Here is a 27,598-nt window from a genome sequence, read left to right as displayed (position 1 = left end):
AGAACCACAACAACGAGCACCCGAGCTACAAATCTTCGAGCACCCGAGCTACAAATCTTCTCCCAAACTTATCCCATTACATAGAAACATAGAAGATAGGAGCAGGAGGAGGCCATTTGGCTCTTCAAGCTTGCTCCATCATTCATCACAATCATGGCTGATCATCCATCTCAATAGCTTAATCCTGCTTTCTCCCCATAACCTTGATCCCATTCGTTCCTAGTGCTATATTTAGCTGCCTCTTGAATACATTTAATGTTTTGGCATCGACAATTTCCCATTCTTTGGGTGAAGAAATATCCTAAATGGTTTACCCCAAATCCTCAGACTGTGACCCCTGGCGCTGGGAGCAGTTTAGAATTCAGCAAAGGACCAAGGGATTGATGAAGAAGGGGAAAATACAGTGCGAAAGTTAAGCTTGCAGGGAACATGAAGACTGACACCATGAGTTTCTATAGGTATGTACCCTTCTCTGCTGAATTCTAAACTGCTCCCAATCCTCAGACTTATTACTATTTTTTTAATTCACCTCACTACCTCCCACATCCAACTTACTCTCTTTGGTCCCTCTCTATTTTCTTGCAGTTCCTCACTCTCATTTCAAATAGATACGCCAGCTTATCTACTTCCTCTCCAGCTTCATTTCTCTCTTGTAAGCTCTCTCTCCAATATTACTAAGACAGCACTATTTCTTATCTACAGTTTTACCTTTGGTAACAGTTTCCAAAAGCACAATGTCAGCTGGTGACACTGAGTTCTAATCTCACCACCAACCCTTGACTCCTCCATTGTTAAATCATCATACCGCTTTGTCCAATGTCTGGTATCAAATTAGCAAAAGCCTTCTCCAATTAAATAGTGGGAGCATTGCAACAATTCTCTTCTCTCTCTGTTGCATCAGTCTTGTGGAAAACCAGATTCTTTGCAGGTGGGTGTTATAGCTGACCCTGAAATAAGCTTCCGATTGCATATGTACATTACTGCTATGACTGCAATTTCCCTCTACTTAACATTAACTTGATTCTACCCTTGCCTCAGCACATCTGCTACTGAAATCCTCTTCCATGCCTTTGTTATCTCTAGACCTTGACTACTCCGATACCTTCATTGCCAGTCTGCTAGAATCTACCGTTTATAAAGTTGAGGTTATTTAAATGCAATTGCCATTTTCTTATTTGGATCAAGTCCCATACCACCATCACCCTTGTTCTCACTGACCTACAGTGGCTCCCAGTTAAGCAATAATCAATTATAAAATTTTCACCTTTTGGTCTCAAATCTCTACATGGCCTTGCTGTCCTCTATCTGTGTAATCTCCAGCAGCCTGAAAACCCTTCCAAAACATCTGCAACCTCTAATTCTGGCCTTCTGAGTGGCCTGGATTTTAATCACTCCAGGACAGGTGGCCATCTTCAGTTACTTGGGCTCCAAGTCTGGAATTTCTCTTACAAACTCTGCAACATTATTTTCCTTTAAGGCATTATTTAAAACCTCTCTTTTTAACCAAGTTTTTGCCCATCTTCCCTAAAATTGCCTGACGTGGCTTACTCTCAAATGTTGCTAAAGTGCTTCTGTCAACTAACTTGAGACTTTTTTATATGTTAAAGGTAACATATAAATACAAACGGTCAGATTCTCTTGTTAGTCTGAGTCAATGATAATCATCGTTTGACACCATGTGGCACAAACGTTACTTGCTACTTATCAGCCCAAGCTTGAACGTTCAGGACTTGTCTCATGCAGACAGCAATTGGTCATATTGGATTGTCTTGCTTTTTGTGGTCAGCCCAGTATAGCACAATAAGATAAGTTCCCCTGGGCAATTTTCCACATAGTTAGGCTGATGCCAGTGATGTAGCTATACTGGGACAGCCTGACTACGGAACATCTAAAACTGGAGTCCAGGTCCTTTGCAGTGTAGAAAAGATGTCATTAGCATTTGGTGGACCAAATCTATTAAACAATGTCATGATATCAATGGAGTGAATTCAATTTGCTAAAAGCTGATTTCTGAGATGTGGGGAACTTATCTTATTATACTAGATTAGCACTTCCCTAATTGGCGAGGTTTAAAGAGCTTGAAACTTACCATCTCCCTGGGAAGGCTTGTGTGTCTCCTGCTGGACAGGTTCAGCCTTCTCCTGTGACTGGACAGGTGAGTTTGCAGGACTGATTACCTCAATCGCATCCACACTGGGCATGTCATAGCGATGGGAAGATACTTGGAGAAAAAACAAATTCTGGTGTAAATCCTTCATTCTGAGCTACCCTCAAACTTTGCATCTTGCCTAATTGGTCCCAGGGCCCCATGGAGCCAGTTAAAATGAGCACTAGCTTTACTGTTTTTAAGGTCCTACATACTCAATTATGAACAGGATGCTCCTGTGTTCTCAATTAGTAAGTGGTGTAAGTTGGTGGGCAGAGAAGTATCGCTAAGTTGGGCTTTTACAGTCAGTTGGCATAAATTTGAAGGTGTGCCATTAATGCCCTTGTCCCCATTGATCTCAATACTAGCATAATTATACAGCTTGCAAACAAGGCGAAAGATGCAAAGTTTGACAGGATGCTTACGAGAATGAAAACTATCCAGGAAGCTACAGTTCTAGTCTTATTTTGGCCAACATTCTTCTCTGAAGTAACACTACAGAAACATATAAAGTATTCAGCCCTTCATTTCTGTAGGAATTGTGTGCGCATACTGATTGCTGATCTTTACATCAAGTCTCCTGTATAATCCCATGAAAATCTGACTGCCATAGAAGTACCCCACGGCTTCTCCTCCAAGGAATACCTTTCTCCCAGTCAACATAAATAAAGCCTTTGCACATACAAGTAATCTGCCATCTACTCAGGTCATTATTTACTGTGTTCATAATGATCGGTAACAGGAAGCTCACCTCAGTATCTCTGCTGCTGGAGATTATGATGCCTTAACTTAGCTGTCTCAAATACTAAATAAATATTGGAATGAAAGACTATGCTGGAAGGTGCTTACCACTGCTAGAAGAGTCTGAACTGTGAGATCCTCGCTCACGACTGTCTTTATCAGAGGCAATCTGCCTGGTGATGATCACATCTATAAAATTTGCTGCTGTTATTGTGGTCTTGCCTCGAGTCCTGAGTTCCTCTTCATATCTAGATTTGGGGGGTGGTGCTTTGTCTTTAATGCTCTCTGGATAGTTGGATTGACCCTGACCCTTGGCCGTGGATGAATATGGTGACTGCACTGACCGTCGCTCATGTTCACTTTGTGGCTGTTGCGGTGCCTGGTGATGAATATTTGGCTGTTGCTCAGAAACTCTGCGAGCGGTCATTTCTTCCACTCGGGGAGCTTCATGTTTGTTCTCTTTCCCCTTTGTCATCTCGATCTGAGGTGCAGAGGCTGCAGCATCCACCAATGCTGCAAGGGCATCTGCTGCAGTGTTGTAGCGGGACGTAGACAATCCCTGTGCCATGGACAGGGCTCCCGGTGGTACCTGCCTGTAAATAAAAAATGTCACTATGTTTTAATATGACACCCAGAACTCTTGAAAACTTTAAATATTACAGTTGATACATTCCAGACAAAGGAGCTGAGACACACTAATTACATTAAATAGGAATTGGTTGAATCTCAGTGAATGACTTCACATCTCTTGAAAAACAAAGTTAAAAATTGAGTGAGGGATGAGAAAGAGGAGGAAGCTGATGACAGGAGTGCTTTGCTTCTCTGATAATGATTTATCCTCAGGGCAAATATAAAAGCTTCAACACAAACTTTAATCAGTAACTTTGTTCTGTTCTGGGAAACTTTGGCCTTCAACATACATTATCCGAGACTGCGTAGCTGCATCCAGTGAAGTTATAACCCCTTTGCCATTGGCTCCTTGGAATATACTGGGTCGTTGCTGTAAGATGGTCTCCGGCGTTCGTACAGATGGCGATGGAGAACGGACATATCCGTGGCTACTTGGTCTACTGGTCTGTTCAGGACCTATGTGAAAATCGAATAGGAAATTTGCTCATTGAAAATTAACTCATAAGCGCACATATGAAAAGAAAAAGAGATGTCATTCAGCCCCTTGAGCCTGCCTTGCCATTATATAAGATCATGAGTGATCTGACTCTAACCTCAAAACCACATGCTCATCTAGTTAAAAGTCATAAGATCCATATCACCACCATGGAAAAAGTGAACAACTTACAATTTTATCAACTACAGCTAAAGAGAGTTGTGTCCCAAGATCAATTGCTCAGGCCCAGGCCCCAAGGTCAATCGCATATAAAGAAAATCAGAATACAAGTCAAAACAGCATGTTGTTGTTCCACATGTGGAATCCTAGACATACTATCTATTGCTGTCCTATAATGACACACAGAAATGAGAACCTGGCTGGGCTTTTCTCTTGGTACAAGTTTACATCAAACCGAGGACTGACTGCATTACTAAGGAGTTGCTTCTTTCATTTGACAGTAAGGTTGATAACTTGGAATAAAGTGACAGAATACAAGCACTGTCTCAACTGGCTCAGTATCAATTCAAAAATTTATTTCATTTATGAATTGCTCCAGGAGACCTGGACTGCCCCATTTACTGTTCAGATATCACTATTAACTAAACTGATTTTGTTGGAGTACAAATATTCAGGGCGTGCAAAATTAGAATGCAATTTCTCACCTGCTCTAAGGTAAGACAGGTCACATGTTGTCACAGCCAATCTCTCCCGTTCTCTCTGTTCCCGTTCCCGCTCCCTCTGCTCCCGTTCTCTCTCACGCTCTTTTTCTCTTTCACGCTCTGCAGTAGCTGCAGTAGCAGACATATGTGCAGGGTGACCTAAAAAAAAATCACAAACATTGAAATTTATATCCTTGTTACGAGTGGACTTAGACTGCAGAAAAAAACAAAAACTTTCTGGAAGAAATATGTTTCTCTTTCATCGGTCCTTGCAGTTGAACAGAAATCCAGTATATTTTAGGAATGAAACCAGACAAAACACTTTTGTAGAAAAGGCAACGGCAAACACAACGCTGCAAATCGTGCAAAGCTCTGCTTACCAACATCTCGAGGCTAGTGCCAATATGCTGACATAGTCATACACATAACTTTCAATGTCCTGGGTAAGCAGTGTTCCACCAGTAGGACAGACTCACCCAAAGTAGCGCCAGTGTATACAGTCAGGAAAGAGTTGCCCTGGGAATCCTCAAGATTGACTCCAGACCTAGGCATCTGCCATCGTCAGATCAAACTTGAAATCGCCTGATTATCTCTACTGCCTCCACTCAGCAGGTCAATTAGTAACCATTCATGTTGAACATCACTTGGTGGATGTATTGAGTGTGGCAAAGGTGCAAAATGCACTCTGGTTGGGATTTCAAGGCACATCATCAAGAGTGAGTCACTAGTACCACTGTTGACTGAACTGGTCAAGTCCTAAAAGACATAGTTGCTAGACTCTGTCTGAAACATATACAGAGGGAACAAACAAGGAGGAAATACCTCCTTCACCTCATCATCACCAATCTATCCATCACAGATTCATCTGTCCATGACAATATTGATAAGAGTGACTGCTGCATAGGCTTTGTTGGGACAAAGTAACCTCTTATCTTGCTGTGTGACACTATTACCATGGTGAGTTAGATAGACTTCGAACCGATCTAGCAACTCAAAACTGAAACTTTTTGAACACTTTGGGTCATCAGCAGCAGAACCGTTTCCTCCCTTGTTTGACAGATCAACATCCACTTGTTGAATTAGGAACCAAAAGGTGTTCAGAGATATACAAGAATTTTATTACACAGTTTTAAAAATCAAAGACTCCTCCTTTTCCTGTCCTGAAGCTAATCTACACTTTATTTCAGACTTGTGTCTTCAGCTCTAAGACTCTAAGGTCTCTCTCGCTTCCCCTAACACACCTTATATTTCTAAAGTAGGTACAGGAGCAGAGGATACTGCACATGCATATGAACAGAGCATTGAAGGTGGCAGGACAAGTGGAGAGAACAGTTAATAAAGCATACAGTGTCCTTGTTTTTTTTTAAAATGGAGGCATAGAATGTAGAAGCAGCTAGGTGATACTGAAATTGTAGAACATAACTTGTCAGCTGGAATACTGTGTACAATTCTGAGTAACACATTATGGGAAAGATGTGAATGCACAGGAGAGAATGCAGAAGCAGTTCATGAGAATGGTTCCTGGAAAAAGGAACTTCACTTATGAGGATAGAAGTTCAGACTGTTCTCCTTGAAGAGAAGGCGGCTAAGTAGAGATATGATAGAGATTTTCAAAATCATGAGTAGGATGGATAGAGTAGATAGGGAGAAGCTTTTCCTGCTCATAAAAGGAATAAGAAAGAGGGAGGACATGAATTGAAAGCAATGTGCAAAAGAAGCAAGGGTGAAATGAGAAAAAAACATTTTCTTTTTTACACAGTAAGTAGTTAGAGCATGGAATGCATGACCTGGAAATGTGGTGGAGGGCAGGTTCAACTGAGGCACTCAAGATGGCATTAGATGCTTACTTCGTTAGAAACAATGTGCAAGCAAATGAGAAGAAAACAGAAGGTTTGCATGAGGTAATCGTGCTCATTTGAAGTGCTAGTGCACATAAAATGGACTGAATGGCCTTCTTCTACACCTTAACAATTTTGTAATTCTGGGTTCTTTCACAAATTTTAGTGAGTATCATGCACTCTCAATCTACTCTGGGGCTGTTTTGTTGACCCTTTAGGAAATACATGTTAATACCATGGGTCGTGTCCTTGCCTACAATGTAGAGGACCTGGGCTCAATACCCCAATGGGGTGGTGCTGATTTCTGTGCGATTGGCTGTGTGTAAATGCGGTGTTTTTAGGGCTGTAGTGTACAGTAATAGTGTCCCTACCCCTGAATCACAGGACCAAGTTCAAATCCTACCAGCTCTAGACTTTTGTACTGTAATAACATCTCTGCACAGATTGATTAGAAAATATCTTTTCGGTTTGACCTTTAAAGCAACCTGCATTTCTAACTGAAAAACCACAATCTATAACCTCATGGCCCTTGTCTATCATTACTGTCAAGCCAGACAATCAGCTCTGTTCAATGAACAGAGCAGGAGAGAATGCCAGAAGCAGCACAAGATATATCTAAACATAGGGTGTCAACTTGGTGAAGCTACCAAACAGGAGTATCTACGTGCCAAACAGCAACAGATCCCACAACCAACGGTTCAAATCTAAGCTCTGCAGTCCTGCCACATCTAGTTGTGAATGGTGGATGTTAATTAAGCAACAAACAAATAATGGAGGCTTTAAAAATATTCCAATCTCAACAATGGAAGGCACAGGATATCACAGTGTGAAAGACAAAACCGTAGCAGTTGCATTCATCTTCAGCCAGATGAAATTTGTGGATGATCCATCTTGTTCACCTCAAGATTCCCAGCACTCCATGTGATATCAAGAAACAGCTGAAGGCACTGGATACAGGAAAGGCCAAGGGTTATAACACATTTCAGCAACAGTACTGAAGACCTGTGGTACAGAACTTGCTGTGCCTCTAGTCAAGCTGTTCCAGTATACTAACATTTATCTGACAATGTGGAAAATTGCCCAGAAATGTCCTGTAGACAAACAGTAGGGCAAGTAGAACCTGGCCATCATCAGGATCAGTCAAATGACGGAAGGGCTAATTAACAATGCTGTCAAGCAGCACTGCAAAGAAATAGCCTGTGAAGTGATTCTCAGTTTGGGTTCTGCTAGGTTCACTTGGCTCCTGACCTCATTACATAAACAAAACAAACTGTCCAGAGTTGAGTGGAGAGTGACTGCTATCGACATCATGGCAGCATTTGACCAAGTGGCATCAAGGCGTCTTTGACGGTGTCACTGATGGACAGAATTTGAGGAAATGTCTCTGCTGGTTTGAATCATATCTGGCAGACAGGATGACAGTTGGAGTGGTTGGAGATCAATCATCTTGAGTCCATGACACCTCTACAAGGATTCCTCATGGTACAGTCTTCGGCTCAAATTCCTTCACCTACTTTATCAATGATCTTCCTGTATCTCACATGCTGATAAGGAGGGAGTTCTTGGATTTTGACAGAGTAATGGTGAAGTTCCAGGTCAGGATGGTGTGTGGCTTGGGGGTAATTTGCATGTGTCCCATACATCTGATCCTCTTGCTCTTCTAGGTGGTCAAGGTTGCAGGTTTGAAAGGTGTGATGAAGTGCCTTGGCAAGTTGCTGCAGTGCATCTTGTAGATGGTTTATTCTGCTGTCATTGTGCATTGGTGGTGAAGACAGGGAATGCTGAAGGTGAATATGGTGCCAGGCGAAAGTGAGGACTGCAGATGCTGGAGATCAGAGTCAAGATTAGAATGGTGCTGGAAAAGCACAGCAGGTCAGGCAGCATCCGATCTTGATTCTGATCTCCAGTCATCACTTTCGCCTTGTTGATTTTAACCTTACTGCGAATCCTCTTGCAAGGATGCCTGCCTTGAAGAAATTCTCCTCTCTCTACAAGGATCTCAGCGAGTCTCTCTCTCTCACTGCAACCCCCAGGTCATCTCCTCTGCCCTGAAGCTCATTCCTTTGAAGGGCTTTTGCCCAAAATGTCAATCTTCCTGCTCCTCGGATGCTGCCTGACCTGATGTGTTTTCCAGCACCACTCTATTCAGAATATGATGCCAGTCAAGTGGACTGTTTTGTCCTGAACTGCATTAAGCTTCTTGAATGTTGGAGCCGCACTCATCCAAACAACTGGAACGTTTCCATTGCATTTCTGACTTGCATCTTATTGATGGTGACAGTAACATTGATATAACAATGACTGATGATATGTATCCAGGTCTGAAATGGATATGATGAAAGAGGAACTGGGCGATGAATGGGAATAAAGTGCTGCTCAAGTAAGCATGTTAAACAATTGCAGTGATTAGTTTAGGAATACAGTCTAGAGTCATATAATGCCAGTGGTGGACAGATGCATATAGAAGCCTGGGACATCAATCAGAACACAGCTTTCTTCTGTATATAGAATTCAGGTATAATCTATCCAGATGTCTGAAAACTGGAAAGACCAAAATAAAGGTCTTCTCAAATGTAGACCCAAAGAGACCTATAGATATGGTGATTTTGGGACCTTTTGACAACTAGCCCGAGCAGACTTAAAATCAACATTTTTTTTCCAAAGGGTCTGAACACAATGTGCTTACAGGTCTGTCCAGGCACTTTGGAAAAAAACTTCACTTTTAGGTCCATTTAGGGCAAGCAAAGCCCCTCCCCCCCCCCACCCATCAAAGGGTCCAGACAGATCCAATCAGATTGAATGGCTCAGTAGGGTAAGCATATCTGAAGTCCAAAAATAACCTTTATCAGAGAAACTGTTGGTTCTGAGGTTTTCGGATAAACAATAACCAACCTTTAGTATCATGTTATTACAACTGTGCTCTGTCAAACAATTAATGAATATTTCAGCACACTCCTGATCTTATCTTTGTAAGTGGTAGAGTAAACTTTGGGGTCAAGAGATGAACCACTCTCATCAGCACATTCTGAGTGACAATGCCCTGCTTTCAAATAGTGAAACTCCTCCACTTTCCCAATATTCTTGTTCTTTTACAATCTCAACATATTTGAAATGTTGCTGAACCTCGGCTCCCTTGTTACAGTCTCGTCAGCTTTGATTGTGTCCTGATTAAGGATTGCAGCATCTGAAATTTAACAAAAGACTTTTAGAGAGCGGCTGAATTGGTTCAGTCTAGATGGTGAATGTAAATCAGTTTTACTATTGATCCACAGTTGTGTTTATTGATCAGCGATTATACAATGAAACTTTACAACACAAATGGTACTGTCATCACTGTTTTACCTTGCATTAAATTTGCTCACAAGTGGTTAAGAAGTTCTGCTAACAAATCCCAGATGGCATTCTTACCTGGTGATATAGGGGAGTGGTTGTATCTTCCCGGGTAAGGGGCTTGGTTCCCTGGGATGTAAGTTATTCTCTCCATGGGAGGAGTGCTGCTCCCACCTGGCACGAGTATGGTGTGAGACACTGGTCCCAATTCAATGATTGCTGCAATTCAGGCACACTTATTAGTACAGAATTTAAAACATAGCTTTGTCTAATTAACAATTGAGCAGGATCTAACCTCTGGATCCAGCAGCATAGGGAACTCCTAAAGTTTCTCGTGGTGACATTCCCCTGGTGCCATCTGGTTTGGTAATAACTTGCATCTGCTGAGAAGTGATATAGTCGTTGAGGATGGTCTGTCGAGTATTTTCCATTGCATACAGTTGATAGTGACTAGAGTAACTGGGATTTGGAGAAAGCTGCCGGGAAAACAGGTAAGCTGAAAGGAAACATTAAAAGAACATCAGAACAAACATACTACAGCAGAGTTTGTGTTCACTAATCGATGACTGACATTGTTTTGGTTCCCTCAATCTTGTCACCCAAAGAGAGGGAAGGGGAAGAACAGCATACTTCCATTGTATAATGCAATAAAACAATCAACAAAGTGTTCTCAATGCTCTCACTGCAATAGTTGAACTCTTAAGAATCTAATAAAAGTTAGCCCAATTGGACAGGTATTATCACATGAAATATAATGAACCTGAATAAAAAGTGCTGTAGTTTATAGACTGTTGAAGTCTAGGAAAGGTCTGGGCATGTTCTGCTCGCCCTCTGATTCCACCTGGGTCTGTAACATCATGTCATTTAGAGGCAGTGTTTCTGTGGTGGCTCTGAAAGTGATGCTGCATTTTCAGGGATGTGAAAAAATTTACTATATAAATGAGGAACATACTAAACATCAGAGAATGCTAGCCATCTGGGTGACTGTCAATAAAAATAATACCCGCCAGTATAAATGTGGAATAGCCTTCCCTATTTTGCAGCTCCAATCACCCATCAGAGGTCCCAGCACTTACCTGGGTCTAATGCTCTGTGAAAAGCCATTGTCTGCTCGAAGGGGTGAGGAACATGACTTCTATATTCAGGATTCCCTCGTCCATGGAGAGAATCATAAGGACTGAGAGTTGCTGATGGGTCCACCACAGAGACTGGGGACTTAACCGACATGTTGTCTCTCTGTGTTGGGACCAGTGTGGTCTTCCTTTCATGTCCAGTGGACTTCACTGAAGTCATAACACCTGCGATCACAGGATACAAAGGCTCAAATGCAGCAGTGGTAAGGAGAATTAAAAATTTATTGTGCTTAGCTAATTTACCACCTATGAGTGCAAGTTAATCTTACATTACTTATTTGTACAACATTTAGTTTCAGAAATAAAAGACATAATATCCTTTCATTTTCCCTCCCTCATCAGTGACAGCTGCATGAATTTACCTTCTTGGGGTCTGCTGACTATTGGTGGGCCCCTGGGAATGAAACCAGGGTATCCCAATGGGGTTCTTCTTGCATTGGGATCTTCATAGAGGCCTGGACTCAGCTGAGATTTAGAAGCTTCATGCATTGTTGACCTGAGCACAGAGGTCCCAGAACTGACCACTGCACTATGACGGCCTCGTAGTTGATCAGCAGGTTTCATATCTTCATACTTCCTTTCCACTATCTTCACACCCTCCGAGATCATCTCTAGCTGGTGCATGGGGTGTGGATGTTTGCCAGAGGCTGTGATCAGAGACTTTACATCATGCTTAATGGCAGATTGGTTTTCGTGCTTCACCGGGGTTCCCTATAATAACATAGATTCAGTCGTTTTAGTGACATGATCCTTAGTAATTAGGCACTCTTCCCCCACATTTGCTTTCTGGAGAGGACTAAGTGTGTTAGTTTACAAAGTTGACAATTTTAAATTAATCATGATTTCAAAAAAGTTTTAAAAATTTAATTTAAATTTACAAAAATATGATTGATCCTGAACAGTTCAAAGCATTGAAAAAAGGAAGACCATGTTTAGCAGGAGTTGTGACATATAGTGAAGTAAATCTTATCCACGAAGTAAGTCAGAATAAATCCTGGCCTAAGGTACCTCCCTACTCTCTTGGACTTTTGTTCAATGCAATTAAATTGGATATCCAAACTTGAAAACTTTAAAGAAACATTTCAGCAAAGATTGCCCCAAAATCTGGACTCAGATTAACAGCACGCTACCTGCAATGAGCCACCGAGGGAATAGGTCCATGGAGACAGAAATAAATGGACAAAAAAAGGACTAAGACGCATCTAATTTACCTTCCACCATTCTGGCAATCACTTTGTACAATGATAATGGAGCTGTCGACTAATTATAGTGATCACATTCTATCGATTAGTCCATATCAGACCCAGATAGTATGAAACCACCTTGTGTATAGCACTTGTAGCTCCATGTACTAGCAACTGGCCGCTAAACAGAAGTGCCTGGTTTGTTACTGACTGGATAAAGAACCTGTGAACAGCTTGGTCATTTGCCAGCTGACCTGACAACAGTTATGTACTTCAATTTTCTCTCTCAGCTCATTTGCGTGTATTTCAATTGTTTCCCTTTGGCTTCCAATAATTATTTCCCTTTGGCTTCTTTGCTGAGACCAAGTAGCACCTAGGACTTTATGGTCCATTTCTAATTGTGTCACTCTGAAGTAGCAAATACTTGATGGTACCTTAAGAAACACCTGGAGCAACTTAAAACAAACAAGGAGATTGGAAATAAAACTCAGTGGCCTGATCCCAGCAATGGTATCCTTCATTAAAAGGTTATTTACATTTCTGTACCATTATTCAGTCTTAAAGTATTCACAAAGGCTTTAAAGCCAATTTGAATATAAAAGACCCATAAAATTGGAAGGTGATGGCCTAGCGATATCATCGCTAGACTTTTAATCCAGAGACTCAGGTAATGTGCTGGGGACCTGGGTTTGAATCCTGCCATGGTAGATGGTGGAATTTGAATTCAATCTGGGATTCAATCAAAAATTTGGAATTAAGAACCTGATGATGACTAGGAAATCATTGCCGATTGTTGGAAAAACTCTGTTCTTCAGAGAAGGAAATCCGCTCTCTTTTTCTGGTCTGCCGACATTTGATTCCAGACCCACAGCAATGTGGTTGACTCTTAATTGCCCTCTGAAATGGCCAGCTAACTATTCAATTGTACCAATTGCTACAAAGGCTCAATGAAATGAAACCAGATGGATCACCTGGCATTGACCTTGGCACTGGAAAAGACAACGGCAGATATAGCCCTGCTGACCCTCAAAGTCCTCCTTAGTAACATCTGGGGGCCAGTGCCAACATTGGGAAAGCTGTCTCACAGGCTAATCAAGCAAAAGCCTGAAATTGTCAGGTATGATTCTGAGAGTATGACGATGTCCCAGACACCACTATCACCATCCCTTTCCCACCGGCAGGAAAGACCCAGCAGAGGTGGCAGCACAGTGGTATACAGTCAGGACAGATTTGCCTTGGGAGTCCTCAACATTGGCTCTGGACCCCATGAAGTCTCATGGCTTCAGGATAAACACAGGCAAGGATATCTCCTGTTGATTACTTCCTACTGTCCTCCCTCAGCTGATGAATGTGTACTCCACCATGTTGAACAACACTTGAAGGAAGCAAAGAGGATTGCAAGGACACAACATATACTCTGGGTGGGGGTCTTCAATGTCCACCACCAACAGTGGCTCTGCAGATGTACTACTGATCGAGTTGGTCGGGTCTTAAAGGACAGAACTGCTAGACTGGGTGTGTGACAGACGGCACCTGACACACATTGCATTTTGACCCTTACATTTAGCAAAGAACTGCAAGCTGCCACTTAACAGTAGCAAGAAATTATCTTTACCTATTTCAACACAATTAATACTATAATAACAAATACACTACAAGCTAACAATTAATGCTATAAATCTAGCTAACTATCTTATACTTTAACTTAACTCTGAACGATCAAATACCACCACATTAGACCTTGGCTTTGATCCACGTGGCAATGATCATCTGATTATCTTCTTCGGGTGGTCCCAGGGTCGTCTCTCTTCACAGTTGTTGGTATCAAGTTACCACTCCCGACAGTGGTGTCGCCGTGATTCTTACACCTGGAAGTTTTCCAGCCCCTTTGGGAGGGTCTTTTATTCTTATCAAAGGATCGATCAGGGCTTAATCACCCTGATCGATCGAGCCCAATCAGGCACTGATATGTTGATGGTGGGGTGGTCCTTGGGCCTCCACTCCTGAAAGTGTTAGGGGCACATAGGTCCGGTAACCTTCCCCAAATAAGGGTTGTGAGGTGTCCCTTTGTTCTGGAAGACAGCTCAATATTTCCTACTGCCCTGTGGATGGGCTGGGTCAATAGTATATTGTGCTGCCTGCAGCTGTCTGGATCTGCAGTTTGTTCATTTCAGTGTTTTTAGCACAGATACTTTTGGCCAATTCTTGGCTCGAACTCCCTGCATGCTTTATTTATTATCCGGTTTTCTGTAAGTCCATCTTTTTGAGCGGCCTATCCAGCCACAGGCAGGTGGTCAAAGAATCAACAAGACAGAAAAACATTCTTGACCTCATCCTTATCAATCTGCCAGCTGTCCGTGACAGTATTTAGAATAACCTCCATTATGTTGTGTGGCATTATCACCGGGCTAAATGAGACAGACTTCAAACGGATCTAGCAACTCGAGACTGAACATCCATGAGGCACTGTGGGGCATCAACAGCAGCAGACTTACACTCCAGCGCAACCTGTAGCCTCATGGCCCAGCATATCCCCCACCCTATCTTTATCATCAAACCAGGGGATAAAACCCGGTTCAATGGAGAGTGCAGGAAGGCATGCCAGGAGCAGCACCAGGCATACTTGAAAATGAGGTGAAGTTACCAAACAGGACGACTTGCATCCCAAACAAAAATGGCAAGCGATCCTACAACCAATGGATCAGATCAAAGCTCTGCAATCTTGCCACATGTAATCGTAAATGGTGGTGGACAATTAACCAACTCAATGGAGGCTGCAGCTCCATCAGATATCCCCATCTTCCATGATGGAAGAGCCCAACACATCAGTGTAAAAGGTAAGGCTAAAGCTTTCGCAGCAATCTTCAGCCAGTAGTGCTGAGGGATGATCCATCTCAGCCTCCTCCAGTGGTCTCCAGCATTACAGATATCAGTTTTCAGCCACTCCACTTTGATTCACTCCATGTGATATCAAGAAATTGTTGGAGACTCTGGATACTGCATAGGCTACAGGCCCTGACAACTTACTGGCAACAATACTGAAGACTTATGCTCCAGAACCTGCCGTTCCCCTAGCCAAGCTTCCAGTATCGCCCAAGTATGGCCTGTACATAAAAAAGCAGGACAAATCCAACTCAGCCAATTACTGCCCCATAAGCCTACTCTCGATCATCAGTAAAGAGATGGAAGGTGTCATCAACAGTGCTGTCAAGCAGCACCTGCTCAGTGATGCCCAGTTGGGCTCTGCCAGGGCCACTCAGTTCCTGACCTCATTACAGCCTTGGTTCAAACATGGACAAAAGAGTTCAATTTCAAAGGTGAGGTGAGAGTGACAGTTCTTGGCATCAAGACTACATTCGATCAGGTGTGGATCATGAAGGAGCCCTGGCAAAACTGGAATCAATACGAATCCAGGGCAAAACGTCCAGTGGTTAGAGTCATGCTTGATACATAGGAACATGGTCAAGGCTGTTGGTCAGTCTTCTCAGCTCCAGGACATCTCTGCAGGATTTTCTCAGGGTAGCATCCTAGGCCCAACCATTTTCAGTTACATCAATGGTTTTCCCTTAAGGTCAGAAGTGGGGATGTTCGCTGATGATGGAACAATCTTCAGCACCACTTGCAACTCCTCAGATACTGAAGTAGTCCATGTTCAAATGCAACAAGACCTGCACAATATTCAAACTTGGGCTGACAAGTGGCAAGTAACATTTGCACCACACAAATGCCAGGCTATGATCATCATTAGTAAGAAACTTTCTAACCCTTGCCCCGTGATATTCTGTGGTGTAATACTACTGAATCCCCCACTATCATCACCCTGGGGGTATCATTGATCAGAAACTAAACTGAATTCACCACATAAACACAGTGGTTACAGGAGCAGGTCAGAAGCTAGGAATACTGTGGCAGGAACCTCATCTCCTGACTCCTCACAGCCTGTTCATCATCCACAAGGCACAAATCAGGAGTGTGATGGAATACCTCCCACTTGCTTGGATGAGTGCAGCCCTAACAAGTCTCAGAAGTTTGACACCATCCAGGACAGCAGCCCGCTTTACTGGCAGTACATCCACAAGCATCCATTCCCTCCACCACCAATGATCAGTCGCAGCAGTGTGTACTACCTACAAGATGCACTGCAGAAATTCACCAAAGATCCTCAGATAGCACCTTCTAAAATAACGACTATTTCTGTCTAGAAGGATAAGGGCAGCAGATATATGGCAGCACCACCACATGCAAGTTCCACTCCAAGCCACTCACCATCCTGATTTGGAAACATATCGCCGTACCTCCACTGTCGCTGGGTCAAAATCCTGGAATTCCTTCCCTAATGGCACTGTGGGTCAACCCACAGCAAGTGGACTGCAGCGGTTCAAGAAGGCAGCTCACCCCTACCTTCTCTAAATGGCAATTAAGAATGGGCAATAAATGCTGGCCAGCAATGCCCACATCCCACAAAAGAATTGAAAAAATGTAATAAGATCAACAAACAATTATATTTGTTATGATGTCGACTGAGGGATAAATGCTGACTATGGGACCAGGGAGAACCACCTTTGCATTTTGCAGAGTACTTTGTTCAGCTGTGCAAACAATGCAGCACTCCTTCAGTAATGCTCTGGGACTTTCAGCCTGGAAATAGGGCTGAAGTTCAGGAATGCACCTTGAAACCTCATTTGTCTATCAAAATGATACACAATATGCCGCAGCTGACAGCTAAATTAACATGAGAACTGCTTTCAACAAATGGAGATTCTGCAGCATACCTGCAGAAGTTTAGACCATGATTACGCAATACTTTTCATGTTGATGTATCTATTTTATTAAAGTGACTACTAAATGTAAGGTGACTTTGATATGCTGCTAAAGAGATACCTGAGATATAGATCCTTCCACAATCGATCTGCTGCTCTGTACAATTTCTGGGGTTTTGCGACTTTCTTGTCTTGGAATTTCATGAATTGAGCGACCCATCTCTTTAATGGTGGTGACTCCCTCGTAGGGTTTGCCTTTTGTGATGGACCCTTCAAAGGTTCGCAGGGGTGGGCTTTCCCGCTTGATCTGTTTCCCATACTTCATGCTTTCTTCATAGGTCTCACTGGATGCTCTTGGTGTACCTAACAGGACAGCATCAGAAACAATTAACAGTTAGATCATTTACTATCCATTGAATAACAGAGCAGGCTCAAGGGGGCCAAATGATCTAATCCTGCTCCTATTTTGTATGTTCATCATTAAATCTTATGTGACTTTAATCGATGGTCAGAATGGAAGGGTTATGATGGCTAGGCAAAGGTCTTAATTACTTCAGTGGGATAAAGAGACAGTGTTCATGCTGTGAGCCATCAGTATTTTAAACTTCAGTAAGGAACACACTGTATTTATTCCTGGAGCTTGCAAAGAGCTGGTTATGGTGATGAGGGCATAAAATTTCCTGCCTCATATCCACAGCCATTATATTAACATGATTAAAGAAAGGGAAATATCCCTCTCTAGTTATTGAACATAGAACAGAAATGTGTTTTGAACAGAATCTTGCCTACTGTAGTTTTTATTCCTGGTACAATCAAAAGTCAAGATATATACAACTTCAGAAGTACAGAACAGTTTAACACTCAAACTGCACAAACCAAATGCTATTTAGATATCTCAAGGCCCTTAGATCTAGTTCAAATCTGGCTTGAAGGTAGAAAATAGAGGGTGGTGGTGGTGGTGAAGGCGTGTTTTTGAGACTGGAGGCATGTGACCAGCGGAGTGCCACAAGGATCGGAGTTGGGTCCATTGTTTTTGGTCATTTATATAAATGATGTGCATTTGAACATAGGAGGTATGGTTAGTAAGTTTGCAGATGACACCAAAACTGGAGGTGTAGGGGACAGCGAAAAAAATTACCTCAGATTACAATGGGATCTTGATTAGATGGGCAATGGGCCAAGGAGTGGCAGATGGAGTTTAATTTAGATAAAGGTGAGATGCACCATTTTGGAAAGGCAAATCAGAGCAGGATTTATACACTTAGCGGGAAGGTTCTGGGCAGTTTTGCTGAAAAGAAACACCTTGGAGTACAGGTTCATAATTCCTTGAAGGTGGACTCACAGGTAGATAGTATAGAAAAGGCAGCATTTGGTATGCTTTCCTTTTTACTCATTCACAGGTTGAGGGCATCGCTGGCAAGGCTAGCATTTATAGCCCATCCCTAGTTGCTCAGAGGGTAGTTAAGAGTCAACCCACATTGCTGTGGGTCTGGGATCACGTGTAGGCCTGACAAAGTAAGATGGCAGTTTCCTTCCCTAAAGGACATTAGTGAACCAGATGGGTTTTTCCTGACAATCGACAATTAAGGGTCATCATTAGACCCTTAATACTAGATTTTTAAACATGAATTCAAACGCCACCATCTGCCATGGTGGATTTGAACCCAGTTTTCCAGATCATTAGCTGATTTCTTGGATTAAGAGTCCACAGGTAATAAATGCTTGCCTTTACTGGACAGTGCACTGAGTGCATAGGTTTAAGGTGAGAAGGGAAAGATTTAAAAGGGACCTAAGGGGTAATTTTCTTACGCAGAGGATGGTGTGTGCATAGAATAAGTTGCCAGAGGAAGTGGTGGAGGCTGGTACAATAACACCATTTAAAAGGCATCTAGACTGGTATATGAATAGCAAGGGTTTAGAGGGATATGGGCCAAATGCTGCAAATAGGCATGTGAGAGTTGGACCAAAGGGTTTATTTCCATGTTGTACATCTTGTGACTCTAAATCAATGTGTCAAGGACACAGGCGAAAGCTTACCCTGCATTATTGACCCTGATGGAACAGCTCTGTCTTTAGATTCTGATAAATGTGGGCTTTCCCTTGCACGACTGATGAGACCTGTATTGGGGAAACAGAGTTTACTTTCAGTATCTCATTTGCTGCTCTTAATGTATTATTGACATTTCTATTTAAAACAGAGAGACAACCAATTTCTGACAGACTACAACAGTAACATGAATTAAATCATAATTATATAATGAAGTAAAGCAATAGGCTAATTGAACTGAAAATGACACCATTTCAAAAATAAAGGTCAACTTGCAAATCCAGGATGTGAGCCTTTGTTCAACAAATAGGTGGAATACTTTAACCCTTCCCAAACGACAGACAATGAAATAACAGATTGAACAGGATTGGTGTTCAAATCATTCCTTTTCAAACGGATCCAATCAATAATTGTAAGATCCAAACACTGTGAGCATGATGGCCAAAGTAAAATCTCCCCCGAAACCTTAATATGTTATCTTTTGAGCAATTTCTCAAGATGGATATTCTGTGTTGGTGGCATATTGGAGCTTCAGTGAATTCTTTCTACTCCGCTCTTTCGACACTACTTCTTTGAGGCTGACACGATAGTGCGGACTTCAAGAGTCCTGATGCAGTTTTGTGAATTGATGGAAGGGAAACTGTAAGTGAAACACCAAACAGTAACACATACCTTCATAGGGTGCAGACACCGAGGATTCACGTACTGGGACTCGACTTAATCCACTTTCCATTAGGTCATAGGTCCGTTTAACCCCATGGACATCGTGGCCTGTTCTGGGACTCCTGGTTCCTTCGCGTATATTTTTTATAGCTGGTGGGAAAAAGAGCAAAGACAGGTGACAGAAAGATAAAGACTTGCAGGATCCCTTTCAGTTCTCAAACTAAAAGCCAGCATCTTATAAACTGCGCTTGTAACATATGAGCTTATGAATTTATATGCCAGATTGACACTCTAAATCCACTGGACTGTTGCCGACACCAAACTGTATCTCAATCCCACTTGATGACTGGTTGTCATTAAATAAATTACTAATGTGTCAATATGGGCAATTGTCAACCATTGTACACAGCAAGATCCCACTGACAGAAAAGAGTTGAGTTCCAGTTTTTGTGTGTCTGTGGGATGCAAAGGTCACTGGTGAGGCCAACCCAATTGATTTTGGGTATGTGTGTTAGTGATGTCAGATTTTAAACTATTATACTGAAACCTGTCCCGTTTCTAAGATGCAAGACAGTGGTGATCAAAGATATGTGATCAACATTTCTAGCTGGATACAAGGCCACCTTGTTTCCAATGACCATATAGGAGACAGTAATATACAAAATTTTACAAATAAAAGAAACAATAGAGTAGCTGAGGAAAGGGTAGGTCCACTCAAGGACAAAAGGAGGGAATTTATGTGCAGAGGAAATGGGTAAGATCCTTAACAAATACTTTGCATTGATGTTCACAAAGGAGAAAGAGATTGGGAGGGATATGTTGATACTCTAGGGCATGTCATAGAATCATAGTCATAGAGTCACATAGCATGGAAACAGACAAATCAGTCTAACCAGTCTATATTGGATATAATCCCAAACTATCTCACCTGCCTGCTCCTGGCCCACATCCTTCCAAACCTTTCTTATTCAAGTACTTATCCAAATGTCTTTTAAACACTGCTTAAAAAAAGGTGGCAAGTTTTAAAAAATGTTGAGGTAGATAAGTCCCTAGGACCTGATGGGGTCTATCCCAGAATGCTGAGGGGGGCAGGTGAGGAATTACTGGGGCCTTGACAGAGATCTTCATATCCTCTTCAACTACAGAGAGGTCCCAGAGGACTGGAGAATACCTAACATTGCTCTTTCATACAAGAGCAACAGGGATAATCTAGGAATTTAAAGGCTGGTCACAGGGAAATTACTGGGGGAAGATCCTTAAGGATAGGATTTACTCACATAGAAAAATATGGATTTATTAGTGATAGGTAGCATGGCTTTCTGTGGGGATGATTTTGTATCTCAAAATTGATTGAGATTTTGAGGAAGTAACAATGGTGATTGATGAGGGTAGGCTGATAGATACTGTTCACATGGACTTTAGCAAAACCTTTGACAACATCCCTCATAGCAGGCTGATTCAAAAACTGAAGTAACGTGGGTTCCACAATGAGCTTGAAAGGTGGATACAGAGCTGGCATAGTCAAGGCAGACAGAGAGTAGTGGTGGGTGGTTTTTTTGACTGGAGATGTAACCAATGATATTCTGCAGGAATCACACTGGAAACCCTGCTGCTTGTAATGTATATCAATGACTTAGAGAAGAATGCAGGTAGCCTGTTTAGTAAGTTTGCAAAACACACAAAGATCAGGGGAGTGGATAGTGAGGAAGTTATTGATCGGCTGGAGACTGGGGCAGAGAAACAGCAGATAGTTTAATACAAACTTACGTGAGGTGATGCAGGTTGGAAGGTATAATGCAGGAGAGAAGTATACAGCAAATGGCAGAACCCTTAGTAGCATTAATATATAGAAGAATCTAGGTGGGAACACAAGTGGGTAAGGTGGTCAAGAGCATGCTAGCCTTCATTGATTGGGCATAGAGTATAAAAATAGGCAAGTCAAGTTGCAGAGGTACGGTACTTTAGTTAGGCCATGTTTGGAATACGTGTACAGTTCAGGTTGCCACACTACCAGAAGGATGTGCAGGTTTTAAAGAAGGTAGAGAAAAGGTTTATCAGAATATTGCCTAGTTTGGAGGGAATGAGCAATGAGGAGAGATTGGGCAAACTTGGTTTGTTCCCATGTAAATGACCTGACAGAATTTTACAAAATTATGAAAGGCATGGATAGGGTGGATGGTTGGAATCTTTTTCCCAGGGTAGAAGTGTCAAGTTTAAGGTAAAAGGGCAAAAGCTTATAAGAGACATTTTTTTTTTTAAACACAGAGTGTGGTAAGCGCCTGGAATACTCTGCCAAAGAAGATGGTGAGGGAGATATAATAGCAATGTTTAAGAGTCATCTTGACAGATACATGAGTAGGCTGGGAATAGAGGGATATTACTCCATAGAGGCAGAACATTTTTAATTTCAAACATCATGTATCTGTGCAGTCTTGGTGGGTCAAAGGGCTTATACAGACCATTTTGAGATCAGTTTAAAAGCATTTCCAGAAACATAAAATTGCAGAGAGGGCAATTGAAGTTTTGGGTGTCATGATTTGCAAGGAATTGGAATGCAAAAAAACGTCAGATGTTAGTCAGGTCTGCACCTTAAGCAGAGAAAATGCTAATTCAATAGTTTGCCACTTGGAATATATTGGGAATTCACATTCAGTCTGAATGCCCTTATTCATGAGAAGTTAAAGTAAGGCTGGAGATTCTGCCCAGCTGAAGCTAGAGGGAGAATCCATGTAAAATTTGCATAGTGGAAGGTAGTATTAATATAGCACAAAATAGAAATAATGTGAGCTGCTGAACACTTTCGACTGATTCCAGGAGACTGGATGTCCAGTGAGGAGATCAAATAACGTCACAAACTTGGGGTTATTAGTTGTAATTAAAAGTAAAAAGGGGCAAACTTCTTTCAATAGTTTAAAATGTAAGGTTTCCGTGAAAAGGAAAAGTGGTTTAATTAAGTATTTTGTCTTCAATCACTAGTATAGTAAAACATATTTACAAATATGAAATCTTGACATATCTTTTCAGTAAATAACTGGAAGTCTGAATTTCTTGTTAAACCGGTATCAGTCTCCACAGAGATTCTAACATTAGTGAGCACCAATGGCAATGGAGTGCCAAGAATGCGTCTATGATATAAATAGCCATCTGACAAAGTTGCTGAGTGAATAGAATATGCCACTGACAGTTAAAGTTAGTATCTTGGTACTGCTGTTCTTTATAGTTGCTTGGCGATACAAAAGTTGAACACTGCTTACAAAAGAAATGCTGTACCATTTCACCTTGCATTTATTGGGACAGATGCAAGAACTCAAAATTTCACAGGGAACAATCATTTATGCTGCATGAGAAAAGGGTGCTGCCTGATTGACAAGTATATTGTTATTAAATTGAAACAAAGAACAAAAGAGCAAAGAAAATTACAGCAAAGGAACAGGCTCTTCGGCCCTCCAAGCCTGCATCAATCCAGATCTTTTATCTAAACCTGTTGGCTACTTTCCAAGGATCTGTGTCCCAAGGATCTGTGTCCCACTGCTCCCTACCCATTCATATTTCTGTCTCGATACATCTTAAATGAAGCTATCATGCCCGCCTTCTACCACCTCCGCTGGCAATGTGTTTCAGGCACCCACTACCCTCTGCATAGAGAACTTGCCACGCATATCGCCTTTAAACTTTTCCCCTCTCACTTTGAACTCGTGACCCCTAGTAATTCAGTCCCCCAATCTGGGAAAAAGCTTCTTGCTATCCACCCTGTCTGTACCTCTCATGATTTTGTAGACCTTAATCAGGTCCCCCCCAACCCCTGTTGTTAATATGAAAATAATCCAAATCTACTCAACCTCGCGCCCTCCATACCAGGCAACATCTTGGTGAACCTCCTCCACACCCTCTCCAAAGCATCCACATCCTTTTGGTAATGTGGCAACCAGAACTGTACACAATTTTCCAAATGTGGCCAAACCAAAGTCATATACAACTGTAACAAGAGCGCCAACTCTTGTACTCAATACTCTGTCTGACGAAGGAAAGCATGCCATATGCCTTCTTGACCACTCTATTGACTTGCATTGCCACCTTCAGGGTGCAATGGACCTGAACACCCAGATCGCTCTCAAAGAATCATAGAGATGTACAGCATGGAAAGAGACTCTTCAGTCCAACTCGTCCATGCTGACCAGATAACCCAATCCAATCTTGTCCCACCTGCCATCACCTGACTCAAATCCCTCCAAACCCTTCCTATTCATATATCCATCCAAATGCCTCTTAAAGGTTGCAATTGTACCAGCCTCCACCATACCCTCTGGCAGCTCATTCCATACACGTACCACCCTCTGTGTGAAAATGTTGCCCCTTAGATCTCTTTTATATCTTTCCCCTCTCACCCTAAACCTATGCCCTCTAGTTCTGGACTCCCCCCAACCCAGGGAAGAGACTTTGTCTATTTATCCTATCTATGCCCCTCATGATTTTATAAACCTCTGTAAGGTCACCACTCAGCTTCCTAAGTTCCAGGGAAAACAGCCCCAGCCTATTCAACCTCTCCCCATAGCTCAAATCCTCCAACCCTGGCAACATTCTTGTAAATCTTTTCTGAACTCTTTCAAGTTTCACAACATCCTTCTAATAGGAATGAGATCGGAATTGGACACAATATTCCAAAAGTGGCCTCATCAATGTTCTGTACAGCCACATGACCTCCCAACTCCTGTAATCAATACTCTGACCAATAAAGCAAAGCAAACCAAACGCCTTCTACACTAGGCGGAAGTGGGTGCTGCAGATGCTGGAGATTAGAGTCAAGATTACAGTGGTGCTGGAAAAACACAGCAGGTCAGGCAGCATCCAAGGAGCAGGAAAATCTACGTTTTGGGCAAAAGCCCTTCATCAGGAATGAGTGCAGCCTTCTTCACTATCCTCCATTTTCAAGAGCTATGAACCTGCACTCCAAGATCTCCTTGTTCAGCAACACTCCCTCGGACCTTACCATTAAGTGTATATGCCCTGCTAAGATTTGCTGTCCCAAAATGCAGCGCCTCATAGTTATCTAAATTAAACTCCATCTGCCACTTCTCAGCCCATTGGCACACCTGATCAAGATCCTGTTGAGCTCTAAGATACACATCTTCGCTGTCTACTACACCTCCAATTTTGGTGTCATTCTACAAACTTACTAACTATACCTCTTATAATCACATCCAAATCTCTCTGTACATCAATTTTCCCCAGGACATTTTCATTTACTGTATAGTTCGCTCTTGAATTGGATCTTCCAAAATGAATCACCTCGTACTTGCTCAGATTGAACTCCATCTGCCATTTCTCCACCCAACTCTCTAACCTATCTATATTTTGCTGCATTCTATGACCGTCACCTTCACTTTCTGGCTACTCCACCAATCTTAGTGTCATCTGCAAACTTGTTAATCAGACCACTTGTTAATCCAGATCATTTATGTGTACCACAAACGACAGTAGTCCCAGCATGGATCCCTGTGTAACACCACTGGTCACAGTTCTCCAGTTTGAGAAACTCCCTTCCACCAGTACACTCTGTCTCCTGTTGCCCAGCCAGTTCTCCATCCATCCAGCTAGTATATTCTGGACCCCATGTGACTTCACTTTCTTAGTCAGCCTACCATGGGGAAACTTATCAAATGCCTTACTGAAGTCCACGTAAATGACACCTACAGCCCTTCCCTCATCAATCAACGTTGTCACTTCCTCAAAGAATTCCACTCAGATGGTAAGACATGACCTTCCCTGCAAAAGAACGATGCAGTCACTGACAAACCCATTTTCTTTCAAATGTAAATGGATCCTATCCCTCAGTATTTCTCCAGCAGCATACCTACTACCACTGACATCAGATTTGTTCTACTTTCTCCATACTGTTCCAAAGCTTCGCTTGTTTTCAGTCACCTAGACCTTACGCATGCTTGCTTTTTCCTCTTAGCTAGTCTCACAATTTCACCTGTCATCCATGGTTCCCTAATGGTGCTATTTCTATCCCTCATTTTCATAGAGATATGCCTGTCCTGCACTCTCATCAACCTAGTTTTAAAAGCCTCCCACACATCAAATGTTGATATACCCTCAAACAGCTGCTCCTAATCCACATTCACCAGCTCCTGCTGAATTTTGGTAGAGTTGGCCTTCCTTCAATTTAGTACTCTTCCTTTCGGACCACTCTTGTCTTTGTCCAAGAGCACTCTAAAACTTACGGAATTGTGGCCACTATTCCCAAAGTAATCCCCTACTGAAACATCAATCACCTGGCCGGGCCAATTCCCCAACACCAGGTCTAGTACTGCCCTTTCCCGAGTTGGACTATTCACATACTGCTCTAGAAAACCCTCCTGGATGCTCCTTGCAAATGCTGCTCCATCTAGACCTTTAACACTAAGTGAATCCCAGTCAATGTTGGGAAAAATAAAACCTCCCATCACCACCATCGTGTTGCTCCTACATCTTTCCTTAATCTGTTTACATATTTGTACATCTACCTCATGCTTGCTCTTGGGAGGCCTGTAGTACAGCCTGAATATTGCTCCTGCACCCTTCCTATTTTTGAGCTCTGCCCATATTGCTTCACTGCTATTGTCCTCCATAGTGCCCTCCTTTGCCACAACTGTGACATCCTCTCTGACCAGTAATGCAACTCCTCCACTCTTTTTACCTCCCTCTCTATTCCACCTGAAGGATCTATATTCTGGGATATTTAATTGCCAATCTTGCCTTCCCTCAACCAAGTGTCAGTACGAGCATTAACATCATACTCCCAGGCACAATCCAAACCCTAGGATCTTCTACCTTACTTACTTCTCGCATTAAAACAAATGGACCTCAGCCCACCTGTATATTTGCATTCATCATTTGGTCCCTGCCTACTCTTCCCCTTAGTCACGCTGACTTCATGATCTAGTTCTTTATTGGCTTTAGTTACTACCTTCTTACTGTCCACTAACCTCATTTGGCTCCCATCCCCCTGCCACATTAGTTTCAACCCTCCCCAACAGTGCTAGCAAAAGCAGTCCCAAGGACATTGGTTCCAATCTGGCCCAGGTGTAGACCGTCCAATTTGTAATAGTCCTAACTCCACCAAAACTGGTCCCAATGTCCCAAAAATCTGAACCCCTCCTTCCTGCATCATCTTTCAAGCCATACATTCATCTTGCTGATTCTTTCATTTCTACTCTGACTAGCATGTGGCACTGATAGCAATCCTGAGATTACTACCTCTGAGGTCCTACTTTTTAACTTGGCTCCTAATTTCCTAAATTCTGCTTGTCGGACCTCATGCTGTTTTTTTTTAACCAATATCGTTAGTGCCTATATGCATCACAGCAGCTGGCTATTCACCCTCCCCCTTCAGAATGTTCTGTAGCCGATCTGAGAAATCCCTAACCCATGCACCTTGGAGGAAACATACCACTCGGAATTCTCGTTTTCAACCACAGAACCACCTACCTCAGCCCTTGACAATTGAATCCACTCTTTTTCCTGTCCTTTTGTACAGCAGAGCCAGCCATGATGCCATGAACTTGGCTGCTGATGGCTTCCCCAGATGTATCCAAAACAGTATACTTGTTTTGGAGGGAGATGACCACTTTCTGCTCTCCCTGCCTTTTGGTCATCCATTCCCTTTCTCCCTCAGCAATCCTAATCTGTGGTGTGACCAGTTCGCTAAATGTGCTAACCACAACCTCTTCAGCTTCACGTAAGATCCAAAATAAGTTCATCTACAGCTCCAGAACCATCATGACAAGAGCTGCCGCTGGACACACTTCCTGCACATGAAGGAGTCAGAAACATCAGTCGCCTCCCACATTGAGCAAGAGGAGCTTAACACTGGTCTGGGATCTCCTGCCATTGAAACTTACATGAGATATTTGATCAGTCACCACATAAGGTGGTAACATTCCATGAAACGTATCATGGTGGTGCTGTAGATATTGAAATAGACAAAATGGCGATGTTTCAATGGTG

General features: G+C 42.4%; 1 protein-coding gene across 15 annotated transcripts in view; it reads right to left on the bottom strand.

The window, feature by feature from the left end:
* Window positions 1-27,598, bottom strand: part of ncor1 (nuclear receptor corepressor 1) — a 411,320-nt gene that overhangs the window by 36,869 nt on the left and 346,853 nt on the right. For all 15 annotated transcript variants that reach the window (XM_087977100.1, XM_087977101.1, XM_087977099.1 and 12 more), the window contains 11 exons: window positions 19,619-19,759; window positions 18,937-19,017; window positions 17,021-17,262; window positions 11,318-11,666; window positions 10,899-11,120; window positions 10,118-10,318; window positions 9,901-10,041; window positions 4,658-4,813; window positions 3,808-3,973; window positions 2,996-3,480; window positions 2,090-2,221 (listed from right to left, as the gene is read on the bottom strand). In XM_087977100.1, the coding sequence (XP_087833226.1) occupies window positions 2,090-2,221; window positions 2,996-3,480; window positions 3,808-3,973; window positions 4,658-4,813; window positions 9,901-10,041; window positions 10,118-10,318; window positions 10,899-11,120; window positions 11,318-11,666; window positions 17,021-17,262; window positions 18,937-19,017; window positions 19,619-19,759 (2,316 nt within the window). The remainder of the gene's footprint in view (window positions 1-2,089; window positions 2,222-2,995; window positions 3,481-3,807; window positions 3,974-4,657; window positions 4,814-9,900; window positions 10,042-10,117; window positions 10,319-10,898; window positions 11,121-11,317; window positions 11,667-17,020; window positions 17,263-18,936; window positions 19,018-19,618; window positions 19,760-27,598) is intronic.

The sequence above is a fragment of the Chiloscyllium plagiosum genome, unplaced genomic scaffold (genome assembly GCF_037043375.1).
Source record: "Chiloscyllium plagiosum isolate Xiang-an unplaced genomic scaffold, Cpla_swu_hap1 HiC_scaffold_31, whole genome shotgun sequence".
Lineage (NCBI taxonomy): Eukaryota > Metazoa > Chordata > Chondrichthyes > Orectolobiformes > Hemiscylliidae > Chiloscyllium > Chiloscyllium plagiosum.
The sequence above is the reverse complement of the archived record's forward strand: the minus strand, read 5'-3'. Positions and strand labels throughout refer to the sequence as shown.